The sequence below is a fragment of the Sciurus vulgaris genome (genome assembly GCF_902686455.1).
Source record: "Sciurus vulgaris genome assembly, chromosome: 15".
Taxonomy (NCBI): domain Eukaryota; kingdom Metazoa; phylum Chordata; class Mammalia; order Rodentia; family Sciuridae; genus Sciurus; species Sciurus vulgaris.
In genome coordinates, this window is record NC_136476.1 from 13,185,546 (window position 1) to 13,201,372 (window position 15,827).

The window sequence follows — 15,827 nt, forward strand, 5'->3', positions numbered from 1 at the left end:
CAGAATAACACAAACACAGTTAAATCTTATATTTGTTGTGTGATCACACAGCTAATTAAAAAAACAACCTCTTTTCATTTAGCTTTAGGCATATACAGTGAATGACTTACATGCATATCTTATGTTTATTTTTCAAGGAAAATAATTAAGGCAGATAAATTCCTGTATTGGTCAAAGTAGGGATCAGATATAGCTGATATTTTCAAATATATGTCCATACATATATTTGATATTTACATATTCATACTTTTTTGCTTGTTTCACATATTTTTTCCTTTCTTTGATCATTAAAAAATTTAAAGCAGCATTATCTATATAATTTTTTTTCCTCCAAACAGGTTGAGAAGTTCACATGGAGCTGACAGTAAGTTTACATATCTGAACATTTTATTTTTATTTGTGTCTTATTAATGGTCAGATTCATTGTCCTGCAGAGACTCTTATAGTTCTTTAATTAGTATTTATGATTTTTATCTACTATACAAAATAGATCATTCAGTATAAATGTAAAAAGTTGAGTATCTTTCTCCAGCTAAGTCAGGACTGCTGTGTGATCTTTTTTTCAATTACCTCTTTTGACTGTGATTTTCCTGTTTTCTCTATGAGTGTGGGGATAAACCCTGAGTTCATTTTGACTGGTCAACAACTGTGTCACTTTTCTACATGTTGCTCAAGAGCAACCTATTTGGAAGATTGTATGTGAATGCCTTTTCCTGTGTGGTTTCAATAGCATTTTATGCCCCAAATGACTAACTAGCATTAAGTCATACAAGAGGCCTTATCTATTTGTTCCTTCTCTTAAGATAGGCTAGTACCTGGCATACAGTAGGTGCTTAATAAATATGTTGAATAAACATGTATAAGGTCTCATAGCTTCTTAAGTAGTGAGATCCTGCTTGACTCAGCTTTATCACATTCAGATGCCCTTCAGATATTTTACACTGTCCATAAAGGTCCTCCCTCCAGGTAGAATTAGGGTGGGCCATAGACCTTGCTATACACCTCTGTTATATTACTTAGAAAACCATATTGCGATTCTAGTTATGTGACTTTTTCTCTAGTGTGTTGCATGTACTTTTCTCTAGGGTGAGAACATTACCTTATTCACATCTCTCGGGCCTCGCATGACCCAGAGTGGGTGCTGAATATACGTATTTGATTATTAAAAGGAAGAGTCTTTTCTGCTGATCTTATTTTTTTTTTTTACCATATACCCCCAAGGAAGTGATGCTTGCTCCTTTTCTTCTCCAGCAACAAGAAGTCAGCGAGATCTGTGAAACTGGGCTCATTATGCTACTTACTCTACTAGGTATAAAGCAGTTGCCACCATGAGACTAAAGTTTCTCCACTTTAATTTCGATTTTATGAAACGGCAAAACTGTTGCAAAGTCTTACTCTGGAGCCTTGTAATTTAGCCTGGAGCAGATAGAGAAGAATGAGTTAAACTTGGAGGGGTGTTCCCAGCACACAGTCCTTGCATCTCCAAGCGAATCCCTTGGTGCTGTTATCCACCCACTCCTTTGTTTCTGGTATATACCCCTTAATATGTTTTCATCATTTTGCTGTTATTTTAGGTCAGTGAAGTAGTCTGCTAATAACTTGGCATTAATAATGTCTTTCTGTGGATCCTGCGTCTTGGTAGGGAGCTCAGAGAATCGTGCTTCTGGGACGTTGTGAAGTGTGATGGGCAGCTGAGTGCCTTTTGCAACCCTGAGGTGTAATTGGTTCAGAGGAAATACATCTTTGAGGCTAATATTACCTGTCTTTCTCCAATTCCCTATATAAATATGTTTGGAGATATTACATTGATGATTGGAAGCTGTCAGGGTACCATGTGCAATAATGTGGCTAAAGGATATTAGGCAAGATTTTTCAAATCCAGAGAAGCCATTCTGATTAACCTGTTCAATAATAACTTTGAAGGCAATATATTCATAAACATGTATTTATCTCCAGCCAAGTAATTAAAATGCCAATCTTCTCTATAATTTCAGAGATCTCAACCTCCTTAAAAAGCCCTCAAGAGCCTCACCATCATTATTCAGGTAGGATGTGTTTGTGCATAGACAGGTCAACCAAACTCAATGTCTGTGACTTTGCACTTGGAAACAGAAACATCAGAGAATTCCATATTATTGGTATGGCTCCCAACTTGGAAAATTGCTCACTTTGATAGGGAACAAGATTTAAGTTTTTATCTGGGCATCGACTTGGAAAGGCAAGTTGTGAGAAATTAAGAGGATTTAGATTCAAAGATTTTCTTGGCAAGTTCCAAACCGTGAAGGAACAAGATGTCCTGGAGGTCTACAGATTCCTTGCATGCTCCAAGGCAGCCCAGAGCCAGAGATCTTTGTGTTTTGTATTGGGAGAAAGACAGACCTGAAAGTGGTTCTTTGAGGGAGAGTTTTGTACCCTCCCTTAACCCTCAGTGAACCTACCCACAGAATAAATGCCAACCTCCCATAGAAAGTTCAACAAAGATGCCTTACACATATGTTATTAAACAAAGATGTCAAGGGTCTCGACTCTCTTGAGCAACCTCACATCACAGTGCTTCAGCTGTCTTTCTTTCAAAGGGGGAATAACTGTGCTTGCTTTTCTTGAGGAACAGTCTGCCAAAGGGCTGGTGGGGAACTGAGAGGAAAACACTTTGAAATGCAAAGCAGTAGAACAACCAACTGGACTTGTGTCCCTGAATGGTTTCTTGGAGGTCACTGCTCTCAGTCCTGGATGAGATAGTACATGGGCCAGTCTTTTATACGATCTAAAGCTCAGTACGTGAGCAAGACCTTGTGCTAGAGTTACCGTTGTCATTGTAATCAAGGTCATTTTTTAGAGTCCAGTAATAGACTGCCTCATCCTGAATTCTCCTCTGTAGTGAATAATGTGTTAGTGAATTCCTCATCCCAGGCTCTTATAACCAGGTCTCTCAGCTCAGCAGTCATCTATTATTTTGACTCCGGCTGTCAACTGAAGAAAGTCTCTGGTGAGGAACACTGTAACTCATACTGACTCAGATCTGCTAGGATATGGCTCTTCACAGGAAAATGCAGATCAGTTGCTTCTAATTAAAATTAGTCTTCACATCTCTCTGGGAAAAGGAATGAATTGCACAAAATCACCAGTAGGTGTCCCCACAGTCCACCATGCATTGGATTTGCTTTGGAAAAGGAGAACCAGAGAATGAAGACCACAAATTAAAATGCTATTTAAAAGACAGTTCCACATATGTATGGGTTAGTGTGTGGTTTGCCATTCAGGAGAGTAGGGGACATAGCCCTTCCTCGAACCATGTCATATAATCTCAGATAAAATGTTCCTAAGACTGGAATTATAATTGACATTTAAGATATAGTATATATTTAAGATGATGATTTATAATAATTTGGTAATGGAAATAATAAAGGGACTTTGAAATGAAATATTCTGGCATTATATGAATATATTGATATGGGGAGATTTTTTTGTAGATTTAATTCACCAGTGCATACTTAAAATAGTAAAACTGTTTTTGTTTGCAGCCATTGAAAGGAATAATTTAATGAGGCTGTCTCAGACCATACCGTTTACACCCATTCAACTGTTTGGTGAGTAGTATTTCTACCTCCTTGAGGTCACACCACGGCACAGGCATAGAACATCTGAGTGAATCAAAGGACAAACCATGACATAGCATTTTACTTGAAAATTTTACTTTGACTATAATTATAGATTAAGAATCAATTCCTAAAAGGGAAACTTGTTAACTGTTGTGGCCAACATTTAGGGTCAAAATCTGATACTATGGGATGAGACCTATAATGAGCAGCAGCTGGGAAGAAAGCAATACTGTTGCACCTGGCATTCATTGACTGAGGCTAGAAGCACACAGTAAAGAAAAGAATAAACCAACCACATATAATAAGCACAGATGAGAGCACGAAATGTCACTATGGTGAAAGGCGACAGGCATCTAAAGAGAGACACTTTATATGTTGTTTTTTTATTTGTTTGATGTTTTTAAATACACTGATCGATCTTACCTCAGACTGTAAATGTCATTTTTAAAAGCTGGAGTAGTAAAGAACAAGTTTGCTAGAGTTTCTCAGTCCAGAGGATAAAGCAGGAATCAGTTGATAATATAACAAGGTTCCCCGCACTGCCCTTGATCTCCATTCTCTTTACACTGTTCACCTGGGACAGATAGACCAGGTTGGCTTCTGATTGTTCGTGCAGATGCCTCCTTCCCCTTGGTTCCATTGCTGATTTTACAAATCAGTAGCTCTGTTCTAAATCCTCTAGGGATTAGGACTCCAAAGAGATCTCTAGTGGCATCTGTCTGGGCACCAAGAATAAATATTTGAAAATGAGTTGCTAAGCATTCCCTAGATGCGTTTGCTGGTAAAGAATTGGATATGAAAGTGAGGAATGGATTCCTTTCTAGGTAACCAGTACAGTGCTCACAAGAAACAAGAATAGAAAACAAAGTTACAAACATTTAAAGCAAAGATGTAAGAAGAAAAATGAGAAAACCTCATTGGAAAGTCTATCAGGATTCTGTGACATCTGTTATGAAGCATTAACACTGTGTTGAGGAGTCCAGGTTCAGTAAGAATTGCTCCCTGTTCAACAGCTGAAAAATGGAAATTGTGCAGCAGTTAAGTACCATTTTATGTCTAAAATTCTTTGAGGTTGAATTTGTATCCAACTTCAGCCATGTCAATGTTTTAAAAAAATTTTTTTTGTTGATGGACACAATACCTTTATTTTATTACTTACTTAATTAATTAATTAATTTAATGTGGTGCTGAGGATCAAACCCAGGGTCTCATACATGCTAGGCAAGCTCTCTACCACCAAGCCCCAGCCCCAGCCCTCAATGTTTTTAATCTTGGCAACAACCCCAAACATTATTTTCATTCCCATTTTACTGATGAGAAAATCAAGGCTTTAAATAACTTGTTTAAAAGCACTAAGGAAAGAGGGATAAGCTGTGGGTATGACCCTGGAACTATCTGACTCCAACTTCATTCTCAGTGATTTAATAACATCTCCAAGGGAGAAAACCAGAAGGGCCATCCCTTCTTGTAAAAATCACATTATGTATATGATATATAATTAATATTTATGTGTGCATATATATGTATGTATATTAATAAATCATGGGGGAGGGTAATTAGGAAACAGGCCTAATAAAGCTCTTTTTAGGATGATAATGAATAACTCTAAGTAAACTATCTCTTTAAAAATATTTGGGTTTAATAAAGAAAGCATTTCCATACTACTTTGGTATTGTTTTGTCCAGTTATAGTCTACAATAAGAATAACTTAATTCTTATGTGTCATCTGATACTCTTTCCCTTCTTCCCTCTTCACCTTTACTGGACACTAGCATGATCCATGTCCTTATTCTGCTCTAGTCCCGGCTAGTCCCATTCTCCTCTGATCATGGGAACAACTGAATTGATTTGGAGCTGATATCAAGGATGCACCCTGTTCCCAGACCTGATGACTTCACTGAACCCCTGGCCTTCACTTCTCTTTGCAGCGGGAGAAGAAGTCACCATCTATAGGCTGGAGGAGAGCTCCCCTCTGAACCTTGATAAGAGCATGTCCTCTTGGTCCCAGCATGGGAGAGCTGCCATGATCCAGGTGTTGTCCCAGGAGGAGCTGGGATGGGGGTCTCCGCAAAGCCATGCGAGTCATCAGCACATGGTCAGAGGATGACGTGCTCAAACCAGGACACGTTTTTGTTGTGAAGTCTTTTCTCCCTGAGGTGGTGCAGACATGGCATAAGATCTTCCAGGAGAGTACAGTGCTTCATCTTTGCCTCAGGGTAAGTCTGAAGTTCAGAGACTCAGAGCCCAGAGGGACAGGGCAAAGAAAGGAGACCTGGTTATACCACCATCTTTAATCTGAAGGAAATCTAGTGTTATATTGAAGGTGGTGAGTTTTGTTACTTTTGTTTTGTAGGACTTTCACTTTCGAGGGAGTGTTGGGAGCTAAATAAGTTTAAAAATCACATTTGGGGAACCTCTAGTAATTTTGTGATAATTAATCCATAGGTGTCAGTAAATATATGTGAGATATATATATATATATATATATATATATATATATAATCTATATACACACACAGTATCAATGCTTCTTATTTTGTAGGAAATTCAACAACAAAGAGCTGCTCAGAAACTAATCTATACCTTCAACCAAGTGAAACCACAAACCATTCCCTACACACCAAGGTAAGGATATCTTGGCAAAATGGCCCTTCATTTTCAGTAGGAACTCCAATTAATCTCTTCTCAGCCCATTAGTTATGAGAAATATCAGACCCATGGGAAAGTCTCCCATGGCCTTATTTTTTGGGTTCTTCCATAGTTATATAGACTGGAAAAAGATAATTAGATGTCCCAGAGATACCTTAGCTTAAATCACTGAATTTATGGGAATGGAAAAAAAGAAGTTCAGGTAGATGCTATCACCACCATTTCAATTATGCAAAAGAGGCAGATCCTGGGTGTGTTACTAATGTACAGGATCAGTATGGCAGAAAAACATCTCTATTTTAAGCACAATTTCTCCCTGGGTATCTTAAAGAAATTAGGAACTTTGTAGGATCGAACTCTGGTTACTTTTACTTGAGTGTTTTCAGAGAATTGCATTAATTCATCAAGACACTTCATAACTTGGTGCTGAGGACTTAGGGGAAAACTTTATTGTTTTACTTAAGAAGGAATGTCATAGAGTGTGACAAGACAAGTTGGGTCTAGCCAGGTACAGTGGCACACGCCTGTAATCCCAGCAACTTGGGAGGCTGAGGCAGGAGGATTGCAAAGTTCAAAGCCAGCCTCAGCAACTTAGTAAGGCCCTAAGCAACTTAGTGAGACCCTGTCTTAAAATAAGAAATTAAAAGGGCTGTGGATGTGGCTCAGTGATTGAGTGTCCCTGGGTTCAATCCCAGGTACCAAAAAAAAAAAAAAAAAAAAAGAAAAGAAAATTGAGTCGGGGGCTTGTAAAAGGGTGGGAAAGTTTTTTCAAATAGAAGGAAGGCAAGTAAAGGGGAAAAATTCTCCTTGTCTTTGTGTTCCGTTCCTTCCCTTCCTAGGAAGGGCAAGGATAAGTTCCCACAGGCTGCATTGGTCAGTCTTAGGTGAGCTCTCCTGCTTTTGCTATCTTCTAGGGGATCATGGCCTCTTTTTCCCTTCATAGGTTCCTAGAAGTTTTCTTAATCTACTGCCACTCAGCCAACCAGTGGTTGACCATCGAGAAGTACATGACAGGGGAGTTCCGGAAGTACAACAACAACAATGGAGATGAAATTGCCCCCAGCAACACCCTGGAGGAGCTGATGTTGGCCTTCTCTCACTGGACCTATGAGTATACTCGGGGAGAGCTGCTGGTTTTAGATCTGCAAGGTGATTGATGACACAGGACTTGATACACTAAGCATGAGGCAAAGTTCAAAGAGATCTTGCAAAGAACCAGGTTGGGCAATGTCTAGGGTTGCTCTAACCCGCTTTGAAGGGAGGTAGAGACATTGGCTGGTGGTGATCATGAATACTTTGTTGTTTCCTACTTAGAGGGGGAAATGTAGGCAGATAATTAGCTGCTTAAAATTTAAAGACATCTGAAATTTCGAGCTAAATGGGGAATGATTTTTGTATGAATTTTTCCAGTTTTATGTCCTTGCCTTGGTCTTATGTTCATCATAAAACTTAGGCATGCATTTGCACACATAAGGAAGTTTAAATTCTGGGCATTTTGAGTTTATTGCCTTAGCAATTTGTGGTTTAGCTTGCTCTTTTTGCTCTGTCGCTCGATATGACAGTTCACGAAAGAACACACTCAGCCTGAGAGAGGCAACGCACTGCACTCTTATTTAATGGAAACCTTTGATCAGCACATCTCCCCACTATCAACACCTCACATGTGACTTCTAATCCTGAAGCACAAACAGAGTATCTCCAGCAGACTTTCCTTGCAGGGACAGAACAAAATATGTATTAAGGTCAAAGTTTAGTCCTTGGGCTCACTGACTAGGGCTTTGGTTTTAAATAAGGGATTTAGCCCAGGAACTGTCATAGAAGTTATATCATTTAATCCCAGAAGCAGCACCTCGAGGTAGATATTATGGGGAATTTAGGCCCAGAAAGTTTAAATAACTTGCCCAAGGTTGCACAGCTACTTACAAAGAAGCCAGGATGCAGATTAAGCTGGGTTGACCATTCGTGTTCTTTTCTTTTCACCGTTCTTTTTATTTCTTTAAGAGCTTCTTACCTAGAGGACGTAACCATCTTATGGCTCATTTAAACCACTTGCACTTTTTTTTTTTTTTTGTCCTCTTTGACTTTTCTAGCTTTCCAATTTTGGCATTCTATGCTGAAAGCCAGGCTTGGAGTCTGGGGAATGTTGAGATAAGTAGTCCTGGGGAATCATGAGTAATGTCCAGTAAGACCTCAAAGTCACTTTGAACTGGTTGTCTCATGCTTAAGGATGTATATGCACTTTTTAAATTACAAATATGTACTTCTGACCTTTGAGATTTCTGCTGTTCACAAGGTTGGATTATGTTTCTAACACTCAAACACAATATTTTAGGAACCAATCTGAACAAATTAAAATGACCAACATGATTCAACTTTTTAAACCAGCAAGAATTGGATCCGTATAAACTCAGAGTGTGGCTGCCCAAGGCAACTGTTTTTGTGACTCAAGTTTGGGAAAGGTTGATTATTTTCATCTGTACTTGACTGTGCTTTGAGTTTTGGGTGGAGTTGATTCTGAAACAAAAACAGAAACAAACAAGCAAACAAAAACAACCAAAGAAAAACTTTAAGGAATTAATGATGACTCTTTAGTGCATTTTGTATTCCACTTGAGTAGGTTTTTGTTTAATGATGTTTATGTTTGGGGATTTTTATGTCTCTTAGTAATTCAAAGTGACATTAAACAGAACAAATGCTTTGCTGATAGTCTTGGGGGGAAAAGGGAATTAAGTTTATTCTTTTACTGAGCAATTATGTCAGTTGCAAAAATAAGCCACTCCAAATAAACTATGTCAAAACATTGACCTTCAAAGAAGGGAAGAGTGGACATCACAGAATGAGCACGATGAAATTTGAGATGCTTATCAGAGAGTTCTTGTTAACTGGTTAGGTCTGAATTTAGGAAGAACACGAGTTCTATACCAGTAATTATAAGCAGTTTTACTACTACTACTGCTAGCTAACTTTTACTAAGTACTTATTTTGTGCCAGGCATTTGGCTAAGAGCTCATGTGCTTTATCGTATTTAATCCAAACCTGGTTGGAAAGGCAAAACAGAATGTGTTTTTAAAATCTCATAATGGTTTGTCTTTTGGTTTTGTATTGTATCTAATTTTTTTGTATTTCTGGTCTTTGGAGAGATGAGCTACATTGCCTGGGAGGTGGGGGTGGAAGATACAAAGCTGGGTGGCAGTCATTGGGAGGAGGAGCTTTGAAGTTGCAATGCCAGAGTCTGACTTCTGACTCTACCACGAATTTGTTGCAAGATCCCAGGGGTGGCCTCGAGTTCAACCTGCCTCTTTTCTAAATGGAAAATATAATATTATGAACTTAAGCCATTAGGCTCCTGAGTCTAGTTCTTTGCATGAAGTAAGCCCTCAATAGATGTAAGTTATTGCTGTTATCTCAGTTTCTGCAAGGGTCTTTAAAATGGAAGTTAATCATCAGTGGTGGGGTCCTGGTGCTACTGCAGGGAGACCCCAACTTAGGTCTCTGCTCCCTACTGCATTAAGGAGAAGAAAGCATGGGAAACAGGCAGTTAATTCTCTCAGTTCCTTCTTTGTCCTCTTAACTTTCTTCCAAGAGGGTTCCAGTCATTAACCCAGAAATTGCCGCACGAGGCCAAGAAGCTGAGCTCTAAGAAGAGGTGTGACCAATTTCACATCACTTGTAATTATACTGAAGTTTTCCGGTCTTTTTCCACTTAAAAACCCTGCATGTGAGGTTCTGAATCATCATCATTATACTTGAAATCCGATGTTTAATTCCCAGCAGTGGAAATTAAAAACAATTGTATTTCGAACTACAGTGGTGCACAGCATTGTTTTTTTGTGGTGCATAGCTCATTATGTTTTTCAAAGGACTTTTGGAGATACAGTATTAATTTCTTATTCAACAAAGTTGTTTCCAGAATAAGTCAACATCCACATCGTCATCATGAATTGTGGGGCAACAAAGAAAGTAACTTCTTTGTACAGATGTGGAAGATAAGCAATGGATCCAAAGTTGGTTGAGATCAGAATACAAATTTCTGAGTTTTCTTATATTACCTGAATATGGTCATTTATTCTGTTAAAGTCAGCAGAGAGATGCCTTTGGGACTTTTAGGTGTTAAAATACCTCATTTTCACATGTCTTGCAAATGTTCAGAGAATATATGTGCTGGGAGGGGTCATGATGGCAGTTTTGCATTTGGATTCTTCTTGTGGAGCTGGGAGAGACAGAGTGGTGGCTGGTGTGACTGTGTGCATGCAGGTGGCTCTGCGTCATTGGTGCTTTGGATGGTCTCTCTCTTTCACATATCAGAAGGCCCATCTTCCATTGGTGGGCCCCCAAATATGTATTTAGTCATTAAGCTTTGAACTGTCAGATTGATTTTGTGGATACTCTTTATCCTCATTCTTCTAAGGTGTTGTGTTTATTAGGAAATGTAGTACTTTATGGAAATAGGATAATCAGTGCTCATAGCCTAAGAACACATCTCAAAGCATTTTCTTAAGTGGCAGAAATATAAAATTTAATTTTACAAGAGATCCTTGATAGAATAAATATGCTAAAAATAATAGTTAATATATGTTAGCTTCGTATGGGTCAGATAATTTGCTAAACAGTGTGTGTACTATTGTGTATTTAATACTCTCATTAAGATAAGGTCCATTATGTCCCACTTTCAGATGACAAAACTGAGCTTCAGACAAATTAAGGAAGGTCCCCAGGTCCCCCCTACTAGAAGGTGTTAGAGCTGTGAGTTCTTTGACTTCTGTGTCTCTGATAAGGAACAAGATTTAAACAGGGGCTGAAGTGATTTTGATAGACTTTTTTTTTTTTTTCTTTTTCCTACAGAACTCCGTTTTTTTTTCCCAATTGCTGTTAACCTCTTCAGCTATGGTGTGTCTTCCTAGCTTAAATTCACACTTTACTTAGATTTCAGCCTAAGTTTTCATCATTGCTGTAAACTTCAGGCTGGATGTTAAGTCTGCAATCAAACGAGTAAAAGATTGGTAGTGGTTAGCCTTTCTACTGGCAGTACTTGGCATATCTTCTGCTTGTCATGCTGGTTACTTAATTCATGGTTAGAAAAGCAGCGTCTCTCTAGGCGGTTCCTTCTTATAGAAGTGGTGAGAAGACCACGAAGAGACCAGCCTCTTTCTGTGACTTTCTTTAGAAAGGATAAGGGATGAGTAGAGCAAGTTGTGCAATTTCCTTTTGAGCTTGTGTTTAAACCTTACTTTCTCTTTCCCAATTAAAAATCAATGTGAAATTTCAGGCCAGTAGTTCCTCAAGGCGCTCCCTGGTGGAATTCAGAGGGGTGGGGATTGGATGAGAAAACAAATTATACCTTCCTTTGACACTAACCTGTAACTGAAACTTGTCATTTTCTTCAATTATCATAGACACATACACAGTGATATTAGCAGTACTTATGTTTACCATAGAAAATTACAGATATTAAGATAGTGTGTTACAAAGATGCCAGATATCTCAAAAAATATTGTTTAGTATTTGTCACATGTTGGATGTTATAGTAGTTAATAGATCCAGGATAATCCTGTTATTTAATGTACTCATAAAGAAGCACATGTATTGTAATATAGCAATTTAAAAAGATTTTGATAACTGCATTTCATTATCTTTGGTTTCCTTTATAATCCTACATATTTAAATCATGTGAAACATTATTCTGAGAATGGGGTCCCTTGCCTTCATCAGACTGACAGAGAGGGGCATGGCACAGAAAAATTTGAACACTGCTATTCCAAGGTTTAACTTGTTCTGTCATTTTCTTAGGGAAGTCAGTTTTTAGGAGAAAAGTCTATAAGGATTATATTTTATTGTGGAAGGTTTAACATATTATAAGGTATACAGAACACAGAAAAAAATTTTTTTTAAATAGTGGTTAGAAAACATGAGTTTCTTCCACAAAGTGCAAATACATACCAATGTTGTAAAGTTCATATAAGTTTCAAATAGTCTTCCCACAAAGCTAATCTCTTTCAAACAGAGAACTAGAGTTGGTTGTAAAATGATCTCAGACACTGGTGGGTGGTGCCCATTTATCTGTCCAGCTGCCTGCATTGTCACCACCATTGGAAATCAGCCTCCTCACCACTTGAGTTTTATGAGATTCACTTTGGGCATTCATTCCTGTTTTTTTTTTTTTTAAACACATTTTTGCTTTAAATTATACCTATGTTATCTGTTCAGGCTTTGGTGTCACCTTGTAACAAGTAAATTGTATTGAAGACTCATACATTCAGAAAAGTGCTCATAGCCTAAGAACACACCTCAAAGCATTTTCTTAAGCGAACACAGAGATGCAACCAGTACCGATCAACAACTTCTTGTTTCATTCTCCTGTCTGTAAATGGTGTGTGTGTGTGTGGGGGGGGGGGGGGGGGGTTGTACGTGTATACATTAGATTACAGCTGAGGCAAACCTGTGTTCCTCCCACTGAATAATGGTCCCCTTAGATGGACTCCATCAGTACTCAGCAAGGTGCAAAGTACTATGAGGTTTTGCAAGTACAGCCTCTGCTCCATCAAAGGGCTAAAGTCAGCTTTAATCTTGTTATGACCACGAATGGACCAAGAGACCTTTGACAAATTGCTTAATCTCTTTGAACATCAGTGTACTCATTGATGAAATGAGGTTCAAATGTAAAATGCTCTTTCTAATATCTTTCTCTTATGATTGCTGAGAATTAGAGAAAATAAAACTAGAATGTCTAGTGTGCACAAGTGATAAATTAATGGCAGATGCCGCTATCAGTAACTGTAAACACACCACTAAAACATTCATTTGTGGTCTACCCATTTATTGTAACAGAGGGGATTGTGGGAAAAAGTGCCTTCACTAAAATTTCCAAACATTCCTGGACAATTTTTATAATATATTTAATTCATATGATGTTTAATTTACTACACAGTGATTGTAAGATTATAAAAAAGAAGTTAGGACTTGATTATTATTTTCTTGAACTTATAAGAAAGTGAAATCTCCATTTGCTAAGTGAATTTTGTTTCTTCTTTTGAGGTGTTGGAGAAAATTTGACAGATCCATCTGTTATAAAACCTGAAGACAAACAGTAAGTTAATTTATGTGTTATCATTTAGAAAATTGCTTTAACTTGTACATTAAAAAATTTTTTTTTCTTTAACCTTACATAAAAATGTAAAGTTGTACATATTAATAGGGACTATGCAATGTTTTGATACATGTGTGTACACTGCATACTGTTTAAATGGTAAATGGCTTTTAAAATAATTTATAAACTTACATGCTTGTTGCCTAGATCCTAGAAAGATTTTGAAGCAGCTTTCTAAAACAGTAAGATTTTAGATTAGAAAATGTGGGCAAAAAGAAAATATGGAGGGTTGGAGTTGTGGCTTAGTGGTAAAGCACTTGCCTAGCATGCATGAGGCACTGGGTTCGATTCTCAGCACCACATATAAATAAATAAATAAAGGTCCATTGACAACTTAAAGAAAAAAAGAAAATATGGAAATAAAATTATTAAATCTGGAGTTGGGTTAGTATATATAAATGGAAATTATATAGTAGTCAGAATTTTGTTGCAAATGAGTTTCCTAGTGTCCCAAACACAAGAGAAATGTGCGTAAGTTTAGCTTGTTCTGGCTTTGATGTGAAACAGTGTCCTATGAGAAGCACAATTGCCTTTGTTGTCTTCACAGTGAAATCGTTGCGTCTTATCATGGGAGCATCTTCCATCACATGCTTATAAAATGAGGACATAAGTGTGCTATTCAGTAACAGCAAAGCTACGAGAGGTCAAAACAATGGGGTGTAAATAACAAGCATGAGATTGTCTGGCTTAATTTAGAGCCAAAGTTATATAGAGGGAGGAGTTATCTGCCTGTCCTTTGAATTCGCAAGGGCATTTTGACCCATCAGCAGGTTTTTTGGAAGACTTGACACTAAAGGATCTGAGGTTGTGTTCTTCTGTTAAAGGTGGAGTTAAAAGAAGTGATGGTGCCGATTGAGGACTGATCAATATGGCAGACAACAATGGTTCTCAAACGTGAGTTTGCATCATGATCACCAGGACAACTTGTTAAAGCGCAGATTGCTGGGCTCCACCTCCAGAGTTTCTGATTCAGTAGGTTGGGGGTGGGGCCAAATAATCTGCACATCTAACAAGTTCCCAGGTGACTCTGATGCTGCTGGTCCATAGACCACACTTTGAGAACTGCTGGCATTTAACATTTTTACTTCTTAGTCATCTTAAGTATCTATATGTGGTTCCAGGATGGTAGAAAAAAAACTATAAAACTACACATGTGGGCAGTCTTTATACAATAAAATCTGACGTTTTTACTTTCCCTCCCCTAGAACTCATATTATAGGTACGCACTGCTTTAATGCTCTGTTATTTTACTGAACAATTTTACTGAATCTATATATGATCCCATTAATAGGCTTTTATTCAAAGGCCTAAATGTATGCTAGATATTTAATTGGATTAGGTGAGCTAGAGAGGGTAAGGTGATCATATTGCTCATATGCATCATCTAATTCCCATGATATTTATTTGACTATGGAATCCATGTTGTAATCTTTAGGGTACACATGAAGACTTTGTTATTTTTCTCCTTAACAGAGCTAAAGTGTTTTTAGCTAAGAATATTATTTCTTCAGTAGCCCTATGTGCCCTGGGTTTATAGTAGGAACTTTGTTCTATGCAGTCTTTATAATTTTGCAATGAGGAGTTTTTGCATGTGTGATGAACCTAGTATATATATTCTCTATCATTCATTAAATTCTGACCTTGGCATATATCACTTACTATGACCTGAATATTCCATATTTTTAGGATTCCAAGATTCTATTATCCCACTCAAGAGTTAAGTATTTAGTTGTGCACTATGGGCAATGGGTTTCAGTTTTTATTAAGGTCTCTTGGGGAATTAAAAAAAAAAAAAGATGCCCATGATTGGCATCTAATTAGAATCTCTGAAGATAGGGCCCTTATGTCCTTATTTTTTTAAAGTTCCCCATGTGATTCTGTGGGCAACCAGAGTTGAGAATTTGAAAATTTTCTGTCTTATGGCAACCTTACCTTTTATGATTTGATGATGAGAACTCTGGAAACTGATGGGATGTCATCACCATAACCTGCCTGTTTTTGTGGGATCACCCATTATTGGGTGCAGTTAGTCTTCCTGGTGACAGTAACAAAGAGTCCTATTTTCTCAAGACTCATTAGTTCAATGAGAATGACATCTAATTAGTTCAACAAAGCACTTCTGTGTCAGAAACCCTTGCTACACAAAGCATGGACCTAGGACCAATAAGAGCAGCTTCATGGGAGATTATTACAAGTGCAATGTGGCAGGAATCTCCTAGACCTACTGAATCAGAATCTGCATTTTGACAAGATCTTCCAGTGATTTGATGTGAATTAAAGTTTGAGAAGCACCAATTTAAGCCAACACTTTCACATATGTTATTTATTTTAGCCTTTGCAACAACATTGGAAGTAAAGCATTTTCAGTCCCAGTTCGCAAATGATAAAACTGAGTCTCAGGGAAGATACAACAATAACTTGCCTATAAGGAAAAG

General features: G+C 37.8%; 1 protein-coding gene across 1 annotated transcript in view; it reads left to right on the forward strand.

Annotated features, from left to right (window-relative positions):
- The window catches only part of TRPM6 (transient receptor potential cation channel subfamily M member 6), a 155,587-nt gene that overhangs the window by 127,729 nt on the left and 12,031 nt on the right, over nucleotides 1–15,827 (forward strand). The window contains 8 exon segments of the mRNA XM_079112114.1: nucleotides 339–364; nucleotides 1,995–2,045; nucleotides 3,522–3,587; nucleotides 5,528–5,652; nucleotides 5,654–5,815; nucleotides 6,142–6,224; nucleotides 7,192–7,397; nucleotides 13,281–13,332. Of these exon segments, the coding sequence (XP_078968240.1) occupies nucleotides 339–364; nucleotides 1,995–2,045; nucleotides 3,522–3,587; nucleotides 5,528–5,652; nucleotides 5,654–5,815; nucleotides 6,142–6,224; nucleotides 7,192–7,397; nucleotides 13,281–13,332 (771 nt within the window).